Raw genomic sequence first — 19,132 nt, forward strand, 5'->3', positions numbered from 1 at the left:
TGGCCACCAATGCTCTAATCACCAATGCATCCTCGTGAGGGTACAAAATGCCCTCTTCGTCGTCCTCTGTCCACATAATAGGAACTTGCCGCACTTTTGCCCTCTTGGCTGCTGGCAAATTGAGAAGCACTTCCTTGCCAGTCATGGCATATCTCCCATAGTTTTTGCGTGCTCTGTTTGAATCCCCGGCCAATGTTGGCCCTCCTGCTATCACTCGGATAGTCAGCTGTTCTCGTTCTAAACCCCTTTCAACTCCTACATCCTATGCATATTGCGGCTCACTGACGGGGGACACTCCATCTACGTACTCACCCAAGTACTGGTTCCTCACCAAATCCTCCACCTGAATCCTTAGGTCACGGCATTGGTTGATAGTATGACCGTGAGTGTTGTGGAATTTGCAGAACCTGCTCTTATCACGCCGGTGAGCGGGTTTTGTTATAGGGGCCGGAGGGTACAATAGGCCTCGTCCCTCGATCCTCTCATATAATTCCTCCATGGAAATCTTTAATGGCGTGTACTGTCTATATGCCGAGCTCTGGTCTACTAGCTGAACTGCTCGGCTATCATGAATGTCACCTCGGGTTGGCATAGCGGATGGCTGCTCTGGTCGTCCCGACCTGTAATTAGGTGCACTTAAACTTCTGGGACTGCTGTGATAAGGGTGGGCAGCCATCTGCCTGAATTCTCGCTGCCGCTCTGGGATCGGAGGGCGCGGAGGTTGGGCCCGGCTGTGTTGGAACTGTTGTGCTCTCGGAGCTATGGGGTAAGGGCGGGTCCGAGCTGAAATTCCACCCATCCCTGAAGATTCTCTAGGTCGCTTTACCGACCCGCTCCCTTTCGGGGCTCTCCGTTCCTTTTGCCTCAGCTCTTCCAGCTGTTCACTTTTAAGTCTAGCTGATTTCTCCTCTTCGATTTCAATATCTCGTCTCGCCTGCTCATACCCCGACGAGTAGTTCTGTACGAGGGGGCTCCTTAGGTTATACCACAATCGGCCGATTCTTACACCTTCTTTTAATCCCCTCAACGCCTGCGGGTGATTAAAAGCTCCCAAATCCAGCACGGCTCGGTGATATCGTTTCACAAAGTCTCGCAGGGATTCATGATCCTCCTGTTTCATCCCCATCAGTTCCATCATGTCGTCCTCCGGGGCCACTGCCCCTCGGAACTGCTCGGCCAACTCCTGGCACATCTGCTCATACCCCTTTATTCCTCCTCGGGGCAGCTTGCGGTACCATTCTCGGGCTCGTCCCTCTAATGTCAACGGGAACACCCTGCACCTCTGAGCTGGTGTCAGTCCCTGCACACCCGTCATGTCGTTGAAACGCTCAATGTGCACCAACGGGTCACTTCGCCCGGAGTATTTGAGGTCGGGGAAGCGGAAATCTCTTGGAATGATGGTACTCATGATCTCAGTTGATAACGGAGATTCTTCATCTAGCATTATCCTCCAGCTCGGGGGCTTTTTCTTTCCCTGCATCTCCTCTATCACCTGCGCCAACCTGCGCACCTCCCCCTCCAGTTCTATGGCACGATTAGGGTCACGTGCAACTACCTGGTCTCGCTCCTGCTCAACGTTCTGCAACCGCTGTCTGATTTCTCCTTCATCGACACTGGCCCCTCGGCCATTTATTTCCAGTATCCGTCCGGGGCGAGGTTGATCTCTCCCTTCATCCACGTGTTCCCCTGGGACCCGACCAGTACTTCGGTGGGGATGCACCCCGTTAGGTTGGTCTGCGGGCGGAGGGATCTCCCCGACTCTACGCCCCCGGAGGTTGGGTTCGGCTCCAACTTCATCTCTTCCCACGGGGGTTTCACAATCCCTTCTCCGCTCGTCCCTCAGCTCAAACAATACGGCCGCGAGAGTCTCCATTTGTTTCTCCATTCGCTCCAGTCTATCTTGCATCATCCTCTCTTGGGCTTCATTTGCAATCTCCCGGAGAGTGATTGTCTCCACCGTTTCATTGTCCTCCCTTAAAGTATCCTTTCTTGACACATCCATATCCAATCGTTTGCTGCTTCTCCGATAATTACTAAGTTGGTGGTAGCTTTTTATTCAGCTCCCCACAGACGGCGCCAAAATGTTGATGCCAAAATCTGCTCCTCCTTGGACCGACCAGATTCGCTCACCAACGTTTAAGTTCTCGACTGTTGCTTGAACCGCTAAGGCTGCAATTGCCCTTCTCTCTCTCTCACTAGACCTGCGTACACCAAAAACGGATCAGAGACGCCGGTGATTTTGCCGGCGTAAACCCTCCGATGCCTAAGTTAGCACAAGGTGTTTACGGGAAAACGATTAAATTTGGATTTACGAATGGTTCGAGATTTGCTCAAAGTTTATAGGAAAATGGTCTGGTTGTAATTTGGCAGCGTTTTCCCTCTCTCAATTTTTCTGTCCCCTTCTTCATCGATTTCTTCCCATTTTATAGCCGCTGCCCCCACCTTTTCGTTTGCCCTTCATCCCACCTTTTTCGGGTATTGGCAACCCCTCATGGGGCTCTAACTGTTACATTGTGGGCAAACGTGGATCTCGCGTGTCCTTCGACGGCTCTGGAAAAGCGTAACTACTGCGATTCTGTGGGATCGTGTTCCCACTTTTCCGGGGATGAATGTCGGCTCGGTATATACCTCTGGTCGGTATGTTTCCTTGGTTGTATCCATCTCTGGTCGGCTCATGCTCGCCCCCGTGTTCTGCTCATATCATTTTGGCTGAAGCGATCCGTGCCGGGGCGAGAATAGTATCATGGTCGACCTGGTGCCGACCTGGTGCTCTTATGCACTCAACAATATTCTTATTATTAGTCTAGGAACTGTTCTCAGCAATATGGAAAATTTCCATAGCAAATTGTAATATTCACAATCTGATTATTAGATAATTAATTAATTGTTAATGTTGGTTATAATATATGCTAATTTAACTATTTATTAAGATGAGCTGAAGAGAGGAGATATTCCTAAATCAATTCAATGTTACATGCATGAAACTAGAATTTCATAAGGTAAGGCTCTTGAACATATACGAGATTTGATTGCTGAGAATTGGATGAAGATGAACGGTGTTTGATTTGGAAACCCACATTTTTTTTTTTTTGAAAAACATGAATAATTCATAAACAGTGGCAAAGAGAGTACATAAATGGCTACATGTGCAACATGGCTCTTAAATGAGCCAGGATAAGATACAGAAACTAGAGGCAGGTGCAAAGGGTCAAATCAACTGTACCCAAAGAATTTGAAATGAAATTTGCAGGTTCAAGCCTAAAATTTCCAGCATGAATCAGCACATACGCCAACAAGATTACAGATGTAAAACAGCCAATGATTTAGTCATGCATGAAGTAGCATCCAGTTCATAAGCCATGTGATTTCTTGAGATATGGCTCCAGTTCATCCTCTTTTCCGACACGTCACATACAGTCAAGAAGTCCAGCACCTAACCAAATATCTTAAACATTTCGACACCAAATATATGGTTTCTGTCCGCAACAAATGCAGCACTCCAGTCCATTGGAGCATCAGGATGTACAGAGACCTCAGTCCAGCTGAGGTACATGAGATCTAGCTCCCATAATTTTCTCACTGCCTTGTTTCTACAGCCTATTTGACCATCCCATTCACACCAGGAGACAGAAAGTATGAATAGCGACCACTACAGAACACAAGTTTTGGGTAGTACTCAATAACACGGGGAGGAAATGGAGAGGTTTGGATTCCAATCCAGAAGCCTCTTTCTATGTCATATCCTGCCAGTTTTTCAGTCTCAGAATAGACATAAAATATCCCATTGCAAACAACTCCAGAAGAAACAACCCCAAAATCTACTGGCAACCTCTGGATTTCCATCCATTTATTGGATACAGAATCATATATTTCTCCAGAATCCAAGGGCTCATCCCAAGATCCAAGGCCTCCTACAGCAATCAAAACAAACCTTTTACTGGCTTTTGCGATTGACTGATCACTTTTTTGTCTAATAAACTTATATGACTTTCTGTTGGGCAACAACGAACCCTCAAATCCATCGAAAGAATTTCTGTATTGACGCCTTAGTGAAAGCCTATGAGGATCCTCATAAACATCTGACACCCCACCAAGTCGTGACCTGGGGAAACGCCTATCTTGATGACTCTGATGACATGGGATGATAGAGAACTCCGGACTCACCTCAGATATTCCTAAAATAGGCATTGATCTGGCATATCTCATAGATGCAACTTTCCACCAAGATTTAGTTAAGGGACTAAATACCAATACTCTTTTGTGCGTCTTAAATGAACTCCCATCCACCCTTCCAAAGCTGGTCAAGCTTGAACAACCCCCAACAACATAGACATCATCCATGATGCTGACAACAGAGAACATGAATCTTCCTTTGAGAATACTGGCATCAATCCTATGCCACTGGTCTTGAGAAACATCCAGCGCATGAATCTCCCCAGAGTAATAGCCATCCTTAACAGCACCAAACAGAAACAACCAAGGATTTTGATGCAAACCTTCCCGTCTCATCTGCAGAAACCGAGGAGTGGTAGTCAAGTATCTCCATTTCTTGCACACAAGGCGAGCATTCATAAGACTCGTCAATGGGAATCTCACCAAGCACATCTCCAGAGTGTCATCCGGAAGAAAAATGTGCATCCTGCTATTTCTCACCGAATCTTGGAGTTCCAAGTTTTTGCTGTTACTTTTCTTCCAAAACTTCTCTTTCACCCCATATGAGAAACAATCCACTCCCACTCCTATTTCCTCAGAACCACAAAATGGTTTGTATCCCTTTCCTTCTTCACTAGCACTTGACCTCCTCCTACTACTCGAATCCCCACATTCCTCTCCAGTTTCAGCACCTACTTTGCAACCCCCGCCTCTTCCATATAATGTGAGACATTTTAAAGACACCCCTTTCACATCATCCTCGTCATCCCCATCATAGTTTCTTAGATTCTTATTCCTCAATTTTCGGCTAACACTTCTAACAAGCCGTTTTGACACACTCAAAGATTCAAAATCCTGACGAAGAGAATCCTCCTCGCCAGTCGGACACTCACAGATCATTCTTCTCTTTTCCTTACCAAAACCTAAACCATATTCTCATTTCTATCTTCATACAAGCTCTTCATCCAATAAACCCACATGATGTAGAAATGTGAAAGCAAAATCGGTTTCTGCGAAGTCGTTGAATGTGAAAAAGCAAACAATATAAAGACGAGATTCCAGATGTTGGCTCTGTCCGAGCAAACCCACATTACTTGTCCGACATTTTTATTAGGATTGCAATGAATTTGGCGAGAATGACTCACTGCAGGTACCAATTTAGAGATGAACACGATGTTCAAGAAAATACTAACGATCGTGTACTCTCTTTATTTATTGATCCCATTCCTTAATTATGTAAATGTAGCATTGCTTACAACAAGGACTTTGTTTAGATGTGTGCAGTCGTGTGCTAGATCTCATAAATAAATGTGCATTTGCATACTATAAGGAGCATGACTGTGCTCATCAAATGGTTCCTCTTCATAATAAACAAATAAATGTTGTTTCAGTTTACAATCTCATTGTCGTTTTTGTAGTATTATACAAAGATATTTTAAGCGTGTTAAGTGTAAATTGAAAAATGATATATCTCCCAAGACATTCTCTACATAGGTATTTTTGTCAATTGATAGAAATGCCCAGATACAATTTTTTTTAAGACCACTACGATGGTCTTAGATCTTAAAACCTATTTGTTCTTCTTTAAAATTCTTCCCAAATCATGTTAAGACTGATTTGGTGTGCATAAATACTGAACCCAACGGCCCAAGATGTAATCTTATCGTTTCTTCCATCATCCAAATTTTTTGAGAAAGTAAAAGGCAAAAGCTTACTTCAGTCTGCTTGCTGATCACTCGATCAATCATCATTCTTAAATCTCCAAATCTTTCTTTCAACTCATGTTCTCTTAGAATTAAAAGTAAAGACCATGACCAAATTAGTAGTTCAACTTTTCTGTATACACGTGATTAATTTTGCTGGTAGATAGAAATCTAGCCAGCTAGGTCCCAAAGCTTAATTTAAACAAGTAAGTCAGAGTTGGAATGCCCCATTTATTTAAATAACACAAAATGCTGGTATGTTGCACCGGTGACCACAAGCCAGTTGAATAGATAATGTCCCAATGTGCGCTGATTCCTCAAGTCCAATGTGCAAAGAAAAAAAAAAGGGTCGGGCGAACAAAGCAAGCTGGCCGTAATACAATAACCCATTTATTAGAAACATAGGAGTAGCACAATTGGCACCCCTTAATAATCGTATTTAAACCCCGGTTTTAGTTCAATTCTAACCATACCTGAAATTACATTAAACGATAGATAAAAAACTAATGAAAATGGGTAATATGTTTTAAAGATAAAAATTAGAGATAACATTCTAAGAGGATTGGATAATCTTCCAAGTAAACTAAAGATCTAGAACTCTTAAGAGCAAATTTATCTAATACATCAGCAGGATTACAACCTCTTGGAATACGCCGAAGTCTAAAGTGCTATCATATTAAAATTAGCCTCTATACCTCTGAAATAATCCAAAATAACTACATATATGACATTTACCTAAAACAAATTGAATAATCCATAGTGAATCCGACTCCACCACCAACGGGGACAAACTAGTCTCACTAGTGAGTTTTACACTAAAGCAAATCGCTTCAGCCTTTACAATATCCAAATCATCTGAAAAAACTCCCTGATCAACCCCACAACCATAACCTTTCCAACAATATTACGAATCACTGCTCCATAACCTACCCTGCCATTCACTTTATCCACAGCTGCATTCACATTTTATTTATACTAATATGGAGGCTTCTCCCATTTCTGAACAGATAAAACACCACTACGTTGCACACAACTTCCATTGACAAATTGCACATTACCAAAAGATTGAACATATATCTATTTCGACCTATATATGATGGCACCACTTGAATCCTCTCATACAAATATCTATTTCGAGCTTCCCAAATGCTCCACATAAGCATCGCAAGTAAAGGCAATACAGCAAGCATAAGCACAGATCTTGCATACTAAAAAACCCCGTAAATCATATCTATTATTCTGCAAAACTAACACCTCAAACTTAGTTAATTTTCACACCTCCTGGGCCTCACTACATCCCATTAAAACATGCATCAATGTCCCCTCTAAATGGCCACATACGACATATCGAATCTGGTACAACTCTCTTTGATTTTAATTTTTCTATTGTTGGCAAAATATCTAATAAAGCTCACTAAAGAAAAATACGTACCTTTGGAGGAACATATAACTTTCAAACAGCTTGCCACCTATATGATCATCACCTGAAGACATAGCACATAGTGAGTCACGTATCTACACAGCCAAATGATATCCTGACTTCGCTGAATATTCCTCTTGTTTAACATAATGCCATAGAATTTGTCCTCGCAATGCTAATATGAAGTTTAATCTTTAAAATCTGCTGAACATTCATTGGAAGAAAATGTTGTCAAAGTGTAGGTACACTCCAACAATTCCCAACTAAAATCAGATCTGCAACTACCGAATCATGAGGTAAAGTTGCACGGAACTAAGCCTGAAAGTACTAGGACATAGCAGCCAGTTACTACTATAGACACCAACATCCCTCCCACATCCCACTCTCCACCGAAGCTCCTTCATTAACAACTCTCTACCCCATATAATATCACGCCAAATATACAATGGATTACTCCCCAGATCCATTTAAAAAAGGAGAAGTTGCGAAAATAATGATCCTTTGATACGCATGTCACTAAAGAGTCATCATAAAGCAGCAGCTGCCACATTTGCTTAGCCAACATCACTTGGTTAAAACACCCCAAATCCGTAAAACTAAGACCACCTAATTTTTTTGGGCGACTCATACAATCCCAGCCCAACCAATGAATCCTCCGTTGCTGCTCCTTCTTTTTAACTCATCACAAAGCCCCACTGGCAAACAAAAAACCCTCCATTGTATAAGCAAGTATCGTTTCGATCACAGCTTTAATCAGCACCTCTTCACCCCTCTTCAAATATACTGTGAAGACCACCCACTCAATCATCACACGATGCTGGAGCTCATGATCAAACTCCTTCTTTCATCCCACCATAGTCGGCAACTCTAAATATCTCTCATAGGTAGACACCACAGCAAAGCCGAGAACATTAGTCACCTCTCTATGGACAGCACAAACAGTTGGACTAAAAAGCATTGAAGACTTTTCAAAATTAAAACATTGTCCAGACGCAGCAGAATAAATACCAAAAATCTCCTTTTAATTTTGACAATAACTAGTAGTAGCTCTACAAAAACATAACATTGTCAATTTATCATCTGCAAAAAAAATAAATGAGACACTAACAATTCCTTTGTAAAAAGTATTTCTCAAATAAGATGCGCAGTCTCAGTAGCATTAATATATATATATATACTACAACAAAAATTAGTATATTTGACATTTATTAATTGACAATTTTTATACATTCACAATTACAATATTTGTCACTTTATTAAATATTAGGCATGCCTCAAATATAACTTACACCTAATGGATATATATATATATACAGAAATGTTTCAATCCGGAATTTTAAAGTGCAGAAACGTCCGGAAAAACGTATAAACTGTGCGGTTTAAGCACTTTAAGTTTTAAGCTTTTAAAACCCCACGGTTTTAAAGTTTTCCTAGACGTTTCCCGCACTTTATGATCCCAGACCAGAAAACTACTATCTATATATATATGTTTCACTTTTTTTCACTAAGCATAAAGCGTTAGGTATTAAAAAAATGAAAAAAGAAAGAGAAGACGTGTTTTGATTATTAGGTGAAATTCCACTGGACACAGCAAAACGCAAACTCTTCTTCAATAAACGACGATTCAATAAGCTTGATGCCGCCATTTTTCATCTCCGATCAAAGCGCCTCCACATCCAAAATTAAAATACTGAGCCTTTATCTCCTGAGTCAGACGCTCTCTAATAGAATTAGGACCTGTCTCCATTGTTCATTCTCACTTCTCGATCGTGCGAAGAAGAACTAAGGTAATTATTTCACTGTCGCTTTCTTTCACACGATTGTTCTCTGTTGTGCAAATTTTATTGAATTCGCAAGTGCACGAATCTATTGTAGAATAGATTAATGGTGACGAGTGTCGATCCCACGAGGAGGTGGGTTTTAATTATGTGTAGAATTAATTTTCTATGAGGGTGGTTGGATTTGTGGTTAAAATGATTTGGTAAATTCTAAAATTTAAATTAGAATGGCAAGAATAAATTAAAACGAATTTTATTGAAATGAAGTACTTGGGTATCCGGATCTGTATCAACAAGCACCAGGGCTAAATATTTCTTATTAATGTCAATTAAATCATGAGGGAGATTTCCACTCCTCATGAACCACACTTTAATCAATATGGTGCTAAGGGCTTATCGTGTCAAATAATAATAACTTTACACTAGGGAGCCGGTGAAACCAGGGCGGTATCTAGACAAGATTATTAATATTTGTCGACGAAAAGTCAAAACATCCACAATAATTAGAGGGGAAGAGAAAGTAAATTTATCAAATAAAGCCCATGGAACATGTTGAGACTTCATGTTCAACCCAAGCTTGAAAGAAAATTAGCTACTCATAATTAAACTAGGGGCAAAATGAAAATTTATTAAAATACATAGAAAATACAAGATTGAGAATGAATTACAGAAAATTGAATTCAAAAATTCAGTGATGCCAAATTAGGGGGGAGCCTCTTTTTTATAGATACACTGAGTAAATCATGACCATCGAATTAAAAACATTTTGGACGCTCAAGATTGCACCACGACATCAGTCAACAGTACGCAGTTTGACCACGTGGTTTGAACAGTCAGGCAGCTTGAATAGTGACGAGGTTTGGTTGTAAATAATTCTGTGTATATGCATGTACCGTACACGATTTTTTGTCTACTGATATGTTGTCACGTCATCAATCAACAGTACATAAGAATTTTAGTCCAATAGGATCGTGACACCTCATCAGACAATGCCACATCATCGTCCTGTATATGTGAACAGTGTCGTTAACAGTAACACGGACAGTACCGTACATGTAAATAGTATCGTACATGTGAACAGTGCTATTTTTCTTTTTATGCTCCTCCAAAGGTTTCGATTGTCCTAAGTTTAAAAGTGATGTCGGTTTTGCTATCTGATCTCTCGTTTATTGTGAAATAACCATGATGCCCCTAAAATACATAAAATACTTAATTAAAATAAAACACACATAATTAAATTACAAAAAACTTAAATACATAAAAGAAATGGTGTTAGTAAGACTTGAAATATAAAATGACGATTTTTTCCTTTATAAATATACACTTTCTAACACGCAACACTCTTTGTTCAATACCCTAATTTTGATTTCTTTACTCGAAATGCCTTTAATTAATGAGATTTTTATTTATTGAGACTGTAAACTCACTCTAGGGTTTCAATTTCAGATAACAATTAGTATGGGTGATTTCACTATTTTGTCAAATTGATTTAATATCGGTCATAGAAAGTCACAATTTTTGGTTTGAGAAATGTCAATTCCTAAGCTTAGCTCTTGATTTCGGCTTCCATCTAGAACCTAGAAACAAATTCCTAAATCATTTAAGGTCTCATTTAAATTTTGCGTTTCACGATTTCACTTTGTATTCTCATTTAATTTTATGCACGTTGATGATTATTTTACTGAGATCTGATTTTTTTCCTAAATTTTATCAATCGTAGCAATTTTGATTTACTTTGTTAAAATCATAGGCTCATTTCCTGTAACTGAAACTAAAACCAGAAAGCTTTAAAATTGATACATACAGACCTGTAACTACCTTCCCATGTTCTGTCCATGAATGGATATTGGCACTAGTATATCAGTTTTGTTGATGATTAAGCTAGGTATAATGTTGGCTCTTTCGAAAGAGATAACTTTTAGTTGTCATATAGAAATTCAATTTTATTTTTTCTTATTTCTATGTGTTGATACAAATCATGTCGGATTATGAATTTCATTTTGAAAGTATATATCTCGTTGAGTTGAATTGAAGAAATTCATATGGATTTGCATGGATTTTATTTGAATGTTATTAATTTGATGTTCTTTGTAACTTATCACGATTAGTAAGTGTTGCTTTTCAATTAAGTAGTGATTCATTTATCATTGGGATAAAAAAAAAGTAGATGTGAAGGAAGAGCATGTTCAAGAGGTTAAGGACAACATGCTAGACTAATTATAGATTATTTCAGAGTTATGATTTGGCTTAAGCTACTCATGTCACCATTGTTATTTCGAAATCTGAATGGGTTTTCATCTCTCTTTCTCTTAGTTTTTGTGTGATTGTAGGAATGAATTTGTGGCATTATTATTTACAAATAAATATTTAGATCATGTGAAGAGAGAATGGACTTACAAGATCTCACCATGCTTCTCTCTCTTACCTTGCTCACATGAACTTAATTAAACTATTAACCTCTTCTGTAACTTGTGTTTTTATCAACCAAAATCACATTTATGTATTTTGTTGAGATTTTAGAATCACCTGAATTTTATGATCAATTAACCAGTACAATTATATGTAGAGCAAGAGAGCTGGGGAAGGTAATAGTGACATAACATCGACAAAAATAGCGGTAAGACTATACAGTGTTATATATTAATTGAAAATGATGCTAATTTTTTATTTAACACTATAATACCATATGATTTTATAGTTATTTTGTGGCTCTTGTGTCAGATTCTTCAGTTCAAATATTAGCACTTATTATTTTTGTTGTTTAGTTAATGGTTTCAACAGTCGATTGCACTGTTGAAGTTTCATCATACTATATATGTTGTTTTGCTACATGTGAAGTTTGCATACTTAATTTAGTATTTCATTTATGGATTGTTTAAATCATTTCAATAGCTAGTTAGTTTATTGTCTTGGACTAAATTTTATTTAATTAATTTTTTTCTTCTTCGCTAGAAATCAAAAGACAAGTCTTGCTTCTGCTCTTCTCTATTTCTAGCTCTATGATTCTCGGGACAAAAAGCGAAAGGTATTTCTATTTTTTTCTTTTTTTTAGGAAATTTTATTATTTGCTAATTTCTTAAGATTAATCTGAAATGGAATGATGTTAAGGTGCCCATGCAGATTGGTAATGCTGAATGCGGCTACTCTGTCCTGAGATTCATGAAGGAGATTATTGCAAATTAAAGTATACTTTGTGAAAAGATTAGATCATTAACTTAGCTTAAACTAGCTGCTGATTCTATTAGGAAATGTGGTTAAAATGATGTCCATGAACCGAACGAGTGATAAATAAATATAGTTTTTTTTTTTTGTTTTTTGAAGTCAGCTTAATGTAAAAGATACTTATATTGAAGATGAGACCAATGAAAATTGCTCTGAGCAGACCACTTATGTTAGTGATTTGATTTGAAAGAAAAAGTTCAAAAGAGACAAGTAATGCAGGTAAAGGGCAGATGATTCAATTAAAGTACATTAGTTTATTGTGACCTTAACTATGACTTATCAAGAATGATTTTGTTCAGTCATTAGCCTAGCATGCTAGTAAAGCAACATTCAATGTGATTATCATTCGCTATATAGAAAGTAAAGTGAAGCATCCTTGTGATTTGGTCAATTTGTGGCTAATTTTGCAGGATATACTATAAAACTAGAGTAAGTTTGCATGGCATATGGCTAAGCACCTTTTCAATGTTATAATTTAAATCATGTGAAGTTTACAAAAGAGATTCTATTATTGTAATTTTTTCTTTAAAAAGGTGTAAAATTTGATATTTTTAACACGTCATGTGTAATTAACATTATTTTATAAATCATAAATATATGAGTATTATAAACTATCATACTCATATGACAATTTTATATTGTTATTAATATTTGATGGTTAGATGTAAGAAAGATTTGATTATTTTTAAATGACAAATGTAATTGATAATTTTGATAAATGTCAAACAAGGATATTTGACACAGGCATACTTGACATTTTTAACTGTTAAATACACCCTTATTTGACAGTTTTTAATCATCAATTATTCTATTTTTATAGTATAGAATAATTAATCGAAAGATACGCCACCATCCATCTCTAGTTTTAGCTAAGGATAGTCTAATAATCTCCATATGTCTGTCCAGAACAAAAATATTAATAGTAATTGGGACACAAAATAAGGAAATAACTGTATGTAATTTTTCTAAAAATTTGAATGGGCGATAGAGCTCACACTTACCCGCCGCTCTTCACATTCAAACTTTTAATATTAAGAGCAGGCCAAACCGAGCATGTTTAAAAAATTCTAGTCCGGTTCAAATTTTTTTCCCCTTTTTGTTTCGGTTCGGTTTTAAATTTTCAGAAAAATCGATAAATATTAACTGAGAATCAAATGGAATTTCAGATTTCGTTCTCGGTTCAAATTTCTAGAATTGGTACTGAACTGGAAAAAAAAATTGATATTATTTTTTGTAATAAATAATACCACGTAGCATGATATAAGAAGACATTAAACGTAATTTTATGTCATAAAATTATTAGATTATGTAAGAAAATAAAAATATACTTATATTTGAAAAACCAATAAACTAATTCGGTTCAATTCATACTCTGCTTTGGTTCTTTTCAATTTACTTCAATTCTCTATTGAACCAAACTCAACTGATGCCAACCCGCTGTGTGTGTGTGGAAAATTTAATTCCTTTACTATAAGCTATGTGTGTGTATGTATTACATCCAGAATTAAAATTCAAGAAGATTTACGGTGTCATAAATCAATTTACAAAATTATAGAAGTCAAATAACGACGTCGTAAATCTGGCAGGACTTTAATTCTCGATCGAAATTTTTTTCAATATGTATAATATCGTTGTATTATTTTGAAAGACTTTGATATGGTGGGCAGGTCTCTTTTTTTATTAAAAACAATAGCCCGCGTGTCAAGCTCTCATGAAGAGAGCTGTGAAATAATGTTTGATCATTGTATTTTGTTGAAACAACCTTTCCTGGGGTAAGTGGAAATAGGTCTCCTAAAGGAGGAATTCTTTTTTGTCAAAACCAAATTATAATAAAATCATTGAAGAAAAATGCTATTATTTCTCAGCAGATGTTACTTATTTGATTAAAATCGTTTATTGACTTTTTAAAAATATTGTGCCATGTACACTGGTCTATAAAATTTACAACCAAATATTATTTAATAATTCCTACCATTAGGAATTGTCCCTTTCCAATAAAAAGGATTAGTCAATCATATAATATACAGGAATTCTAAAATACGTCAGATGTAATATAACTAAGTAAAGCACATATGACATCATGTGATTTGCATGGTAATTTTTCAAAATAAATGCACATATGTCATCACATTATTGTTTGCCGTATGACTGACATGATATCTCTAATATATTTAATAATATATTATAAATACTCAACGGATGAGTTTGAAAATAAATGAGTCATTTTCCTACAATATTATTCCCTACGGTTGGGTTGGATTTTTCAATTTTGTATCACTTAATTATTTAGCAACGAACTGAATTCCTCCTAAACAAGTCGATGAGTCACATGTCATGTTTCATTTTCATCTTTATTTTTTTGCAATAATTTTTGCGCGGAATCAAATTTGTAACAGTACTGCACCAATTAATATCCCATCAACTGTTCTGGACTCTCTCCATGGTCGTGTATAAATATAACCATGAAGGATTAGAGTCCCATGTAACATAAGCCCCATATATAGAATCCTTGAAATTATATTCTAAGTCATGGCTCTTAATCTGCTATCTTCACTACCTGCGGCATGCAATTTCACCAGATTATCATTACCATTATCAAGCAAAGTTAATGGCTTTGTTCCTCCTATTACTAGAGTCCAATATCCCATGGCTGCATCCACTACTTCTATTAAGCCTGTCGATCAAAACATTATTAGGCGATCTGCCGATTACGGGCCAACCATTTGGAGTTTTGACTATATTCAATCACTTGACAGTAAATATAAAGTACATAATTAATTAACTAGTTTAATTTGTCTGCAGTTAGTTTATATATATATGTGACTAATTAAGTAACATATTATTTGATTTGATTTACCATGCAGGGAGAATCGTATGCCAGACAATTGGAAAAGCTGAAGGAACAAGTAAGCGCGATGCTACAGCAGGATAATAAAGTGGTGGATTTGGATCCTTTACATCAACTTGAGCTCATCGATAATCTGCACAAACTTGGAGTGTCTTATCACTTTGAGGATGAAAAAAAAAGAACTTTGGATAGGATACACACCAAGAATACAAATAAAAGTTTATATGCCACAGCACTCAAATTTAGAATCCTAAGGCAATATGGTTACAATACACCTGTAAAAGGTACGCATTCACGCAATTTCGTGCAATGATACTTAGACAAAAAAATAATAGGAACACCAAAAAACTAATGCCGGTTTACTTAATTGAAAAACAAAGGTAAATAGTTGGCATCGATTTATCACTGTTTCTGAATGTGCTTACGTCTCCTTAGCATTTTTCTAAAAATTTACATTCTTTATTCATCGATCTTGAAAGAGATTCATTTTAGTTATTTGAGCTCGATTATTTACTAATTTATACGAATGATTGAAATGCATGCATGCATGCATGCACATGTACTTGTAGAAACTTTTTCACGTTTCATGGATGAGAAGGGGAGCTTTAAGTCATCAAGCCACAGTGACGACTGCAAAGGAATGTTAGCTCTGTATGAAGCCGCATACCTCCTGGTAGAAGAAGAAAGCAGTATCTTTCGTGATGCTAAAAGTTTCACCACCGCATATCTCAAAGAATGGGTAATCAAGCATGATAATAATAAACATGATGATGAACATCTTTGTACATTAGTGAATCATGCTTTGGAACTTCCACTACATTGGAGGATGCCAAGATTGGAAGCAAGGTGGTTCATCGATGTATGCGAAAATGGACCAGACATGAACCCTATCTTGCTCGAGCTTGCTAAAGTTGACTTTAATATTGTGCAAGCAGTACACCAAGAGAATCTCAAATATGCATCAAGGTAAAGATTTAGATATGTAGTCTCATTGGATTTCTTCTCATAAAATACGGATTTACTTTCTATAATATTACAAAAAGCATTTATATCATTGAAAAGTTCATTTACAGTCTTTACAGTGTTGTAAAAAGGCTGACACCCACACTTACCAATGATTAAGTCTAACTGAGAATGCATATATGTAACTTAATTAATTTCATGCTAATTAATTATGTGGACAGGTGGTGGAAGAAAACAGGACTTGGGGAGAATTTGAATTTTGTCAGAGACAGAATAGTGGAGAATTTCATGTGGACAGTGGGGGAGAAATTCGAACCTCAGTTTGGATATTTTAGACGGATGTCTACAATGGTCAATGCCCTAATAACAGCAGTCGATGATGTTTATGATGTCTACGGAACTTTGGACGAACTTGAGATATTCACTGATGCAGTTGAGAGGTTACTTTTATTTATAGTTATTTATATCCATATGATTGTTTATGGAGCATGATGTAGTGAGCACTAGTGCTAACCATATAATAAGTATTTGGACACATGATATAATTTTGTTATTCCTAATGAATAGTGCTAAATTTGTGGATTAATTGGAGAAAAATTATGACGCAGTGTCAACCAACATTAGATGAGCACGTCGTTTATTAGATCATTGCCCATGAATTTATATATTTATACCTCTCTCTTATTTTAATTTAGCTATATTACATTGTTAGATGGGACGCTACTGCAGTAGAGCAACTTCCACACTATATGAAGTTGTGCTTTCATGCTCTCCGTAATTCCATAAATGAAATGACTTTTGATGCTCTTAGGGATCAAGGAGTTGACATTGTCATTTCTTATCTTACGAAAGCGGTACTAGTAAATTAAGCCTTTTATTTTAATGACGGAAGATTATTCTTCAATCACTTTAAGAATATCAAAAATATAAATAGCTATGATGAGTTTCTAATATTATCTCTACATCATCTGAAGTTTTAATTTTATATCAAACATCTACTTTCAAAATAATCTAAGATAAAAGATTATTTTGCCCTTTGATTTTACCAAATGTTTTTCATTTTAGAGGTAAATTAGTCATTTAACATAGATTATTTAACGATGGCTAATAGAGTTAATGGAAAAGTGTGGATGGTTGATATTAAACTAAAATTTGAGGTGGTGCAAAGATATTATTAGAAACTTACAGCGGCTAATTATACTTTTAATATTCTTGAGGTGGTTGGGAATTATTTTCCCTTTAATTGCTTTAGTTTATGCTTTTATATTAGATATTATCTTATATTATATTAATCTATTCGATATATAAAAATAAAACTTTCAGTGGGCAGATATATGTAAAGCATATTTAGTAGAGGCAAAGTGGTACAACAGCGGCTACATACCGCCTCTCCAAGAATACATGGAAAATGCTTGGATTTCAATAGGAGCAACTGTAATTCTAGTCCATGCAAACACTTTTACAGCAAATCCAATAACAAAGGAGGGCTTGGAATTCGTGAAAGATTATCCCAATATAATTCGTTGGTCATCGGTGATTCTACGATTTGCAGACGATTTGGGAACATCATCGGTACAATTAATTCTTTTTTAATAGTAATTGTGCTATGGAAAATATGCTGAAAACACAATTATGTTCTTATTTTTAGTATAATAAGTTTGACTGAATTAATTATTAGGATGAGCTGAAGAGGGGAGATGTTCATAAATCAATTCAATGTTACATGCATGAAGCTGGAGTTTCAGAGGGAGAGGCTCGTGAACATATAAATGATTTGATTGCTCAGACATGGATGAAGATGAACCGTGATCGATTTGGAAACCCACATTTCGTCTCCGACGTTTTTGTTGGGATTGCAATGAATTTGGCGAGGATGTCTGATACAACCCCAATATTACAGTTAGACAAGCCCAACTCAGCTAGCTCTATCAATAGCGAGGAAAAGGCCCAGGCAAACTCAAGTGAGGCTATCCAAAACCGACCCCAAGATAACATCAAGCCAAGTCGCGTAAGGAAGCCTCCCAAATGGTTCAAGGATTACACACACTAAGCATATATGAGCAGAGGATTCGGTTTCTAACGGCCTTAGCTATTTAGAGAATAATTTTATGTTATAGAGAGAGGTTGTTATTTAGTTTTGACAGCTGTGAGCATATTCTTGCTGCTATAAGTATTTCCATGGTTGTATTTGATATATATATAAAATTTTGGACTCAGTTTCTTCTTCTTCTCTGAATTTTTCTCTCTATTCTCTCTTGCCATTCACTCGTTTCTTTAAAATTCTGGGAGCTTGCACTTGCTTGAAAAGTGTGGAAACCTTGCTGTTCGGTGTGCTCACCAGCGGCATAACAATGTCTCAATGCATGTACCAATTTGGAGATGGTCACGGATGCGGTGCTCAAGAAATTACTAAAGCTCGTGTTTTGTCCTTATTTTTTGATCCCATTGCTTAATTAATTATACCTAACTGAGCCCTCAATAAAAGGAAAACATGATGATGCTCCTGTTAATAATAATTCAATAAAATAATATATATGTTCACCAAGTGAGATCGATCTTTTTGCTAGCAGATTTGTGGTTTCTAAGAATAAATGATTTTTTCAATTTCCTACCTCATTGTCATCTTTGTAGTGTTTTATAGAGAGTTGTTTTAGCATTTTTCATTCAGATATTTGGATTCAAAAAATTATAAAATGAATTATAACATTGTCAATTAACGTACATTAAAACATCACACGGTATTATTTATCAGTAGTTTATCAGTCTTAATCCCTTGAGTATTTCTCATTAAAAATTAAATATCTCTGGAAAAATATTGTCTACATACCAAATTTTTGTCATTTAATAGAAATGTCCGAGGACCAATATGCTCTAAAATTTTAAATGCCCTTACTGTTGTTATTCAAAATACATCCTAAATCGTTTCCTCCATTATTCAAATTTTTTGAGAAGGGAAAGGCAGAAGTTTAGTTCAATTTGCTTGACGATACTCGATAACGATCAATCAACATTCTTTATTCCTTGGGTGAACTCTCTCCGAATCTTT

The 19,132-nt window shown here is 36.6% G+C and overlaps 1 protein-coding gene and 1 pseudogene across 1 annotated transcript; one reads left to right on the forward strand and one right to left on the reverse strand.

Moving 5' to 3' along the window:
• Positions 1-3,096: 3,096 nt before the first annotated feature.
• Positions 3,097-5,227, reverse strand: LOC102621213 (F-box/kelch-repeat protein At5g42350-like; annotated as a pseudogene).
• Positions 5,228-14,802: 9,575 nt separating this feature from the next.
• Positions 14,803-18,539, forward strand: LOC102617218 (gamma-terpinene synthase, chloroplastic-like). Its single transcript, XM_025100744.2, has 8 exons — positions 14,803-15,041; positions 15,140-15,407; positions 15,693-16,089; positions 16,308-16,526; positions 16,799-16,940; positions 17,410-17,658; positions 17,765-17,961; positions 18,428-18,539. Exons 1-8 carry the CDS (start codon positions 14,805-14,807, stop codon positions 18,537-18,539), a joined length of 1,821 nt encoding a protein of 606 aa, XP_024956512.2. The 5' UTR covers positions 14,803-14,804.
• The last annotated feature ends 593 nt before the right edge of the window (positions 18,540-19,132 follow it).

Source organism: Citrus sinensis, chromosome 8, assembly GCF_022201045.2.
Source record: "Citrus sinensis cultivar Valencia sweet orange chromosome 8, DVS_A1.0, whole genome shotgun sequence".
Taxonomy (NCBI): Eukaryota; Viridiplantae; Streptophyta; class Magnoliopsida; order Sapindales; family Rutaceae; genus Citrus; species Citrus sinensis.

Coding starts and splice junctions, on each gene's coding strand:
- LOC102617218 (XM_025100744.2), top strand. CDS start 14,805: ATGGCTCTTAATCTGCTATCTTCACTACCTGCGGCATGCAATTTCACC. Junction 16,090..16,307: donor AATCTCAAATATGCATCAAG/GTAAAGATTTAG, acceptor TTATGTGGACAG/GTGGTGGAAGAAAACAGGAC. Junction 16,527..16,798: donor TTCACTGATGCAGTTGAGAG/GTTACTTTTATT, acceptor TTACATTGTTAG/ATGGGACGCTACTGCAGTAG.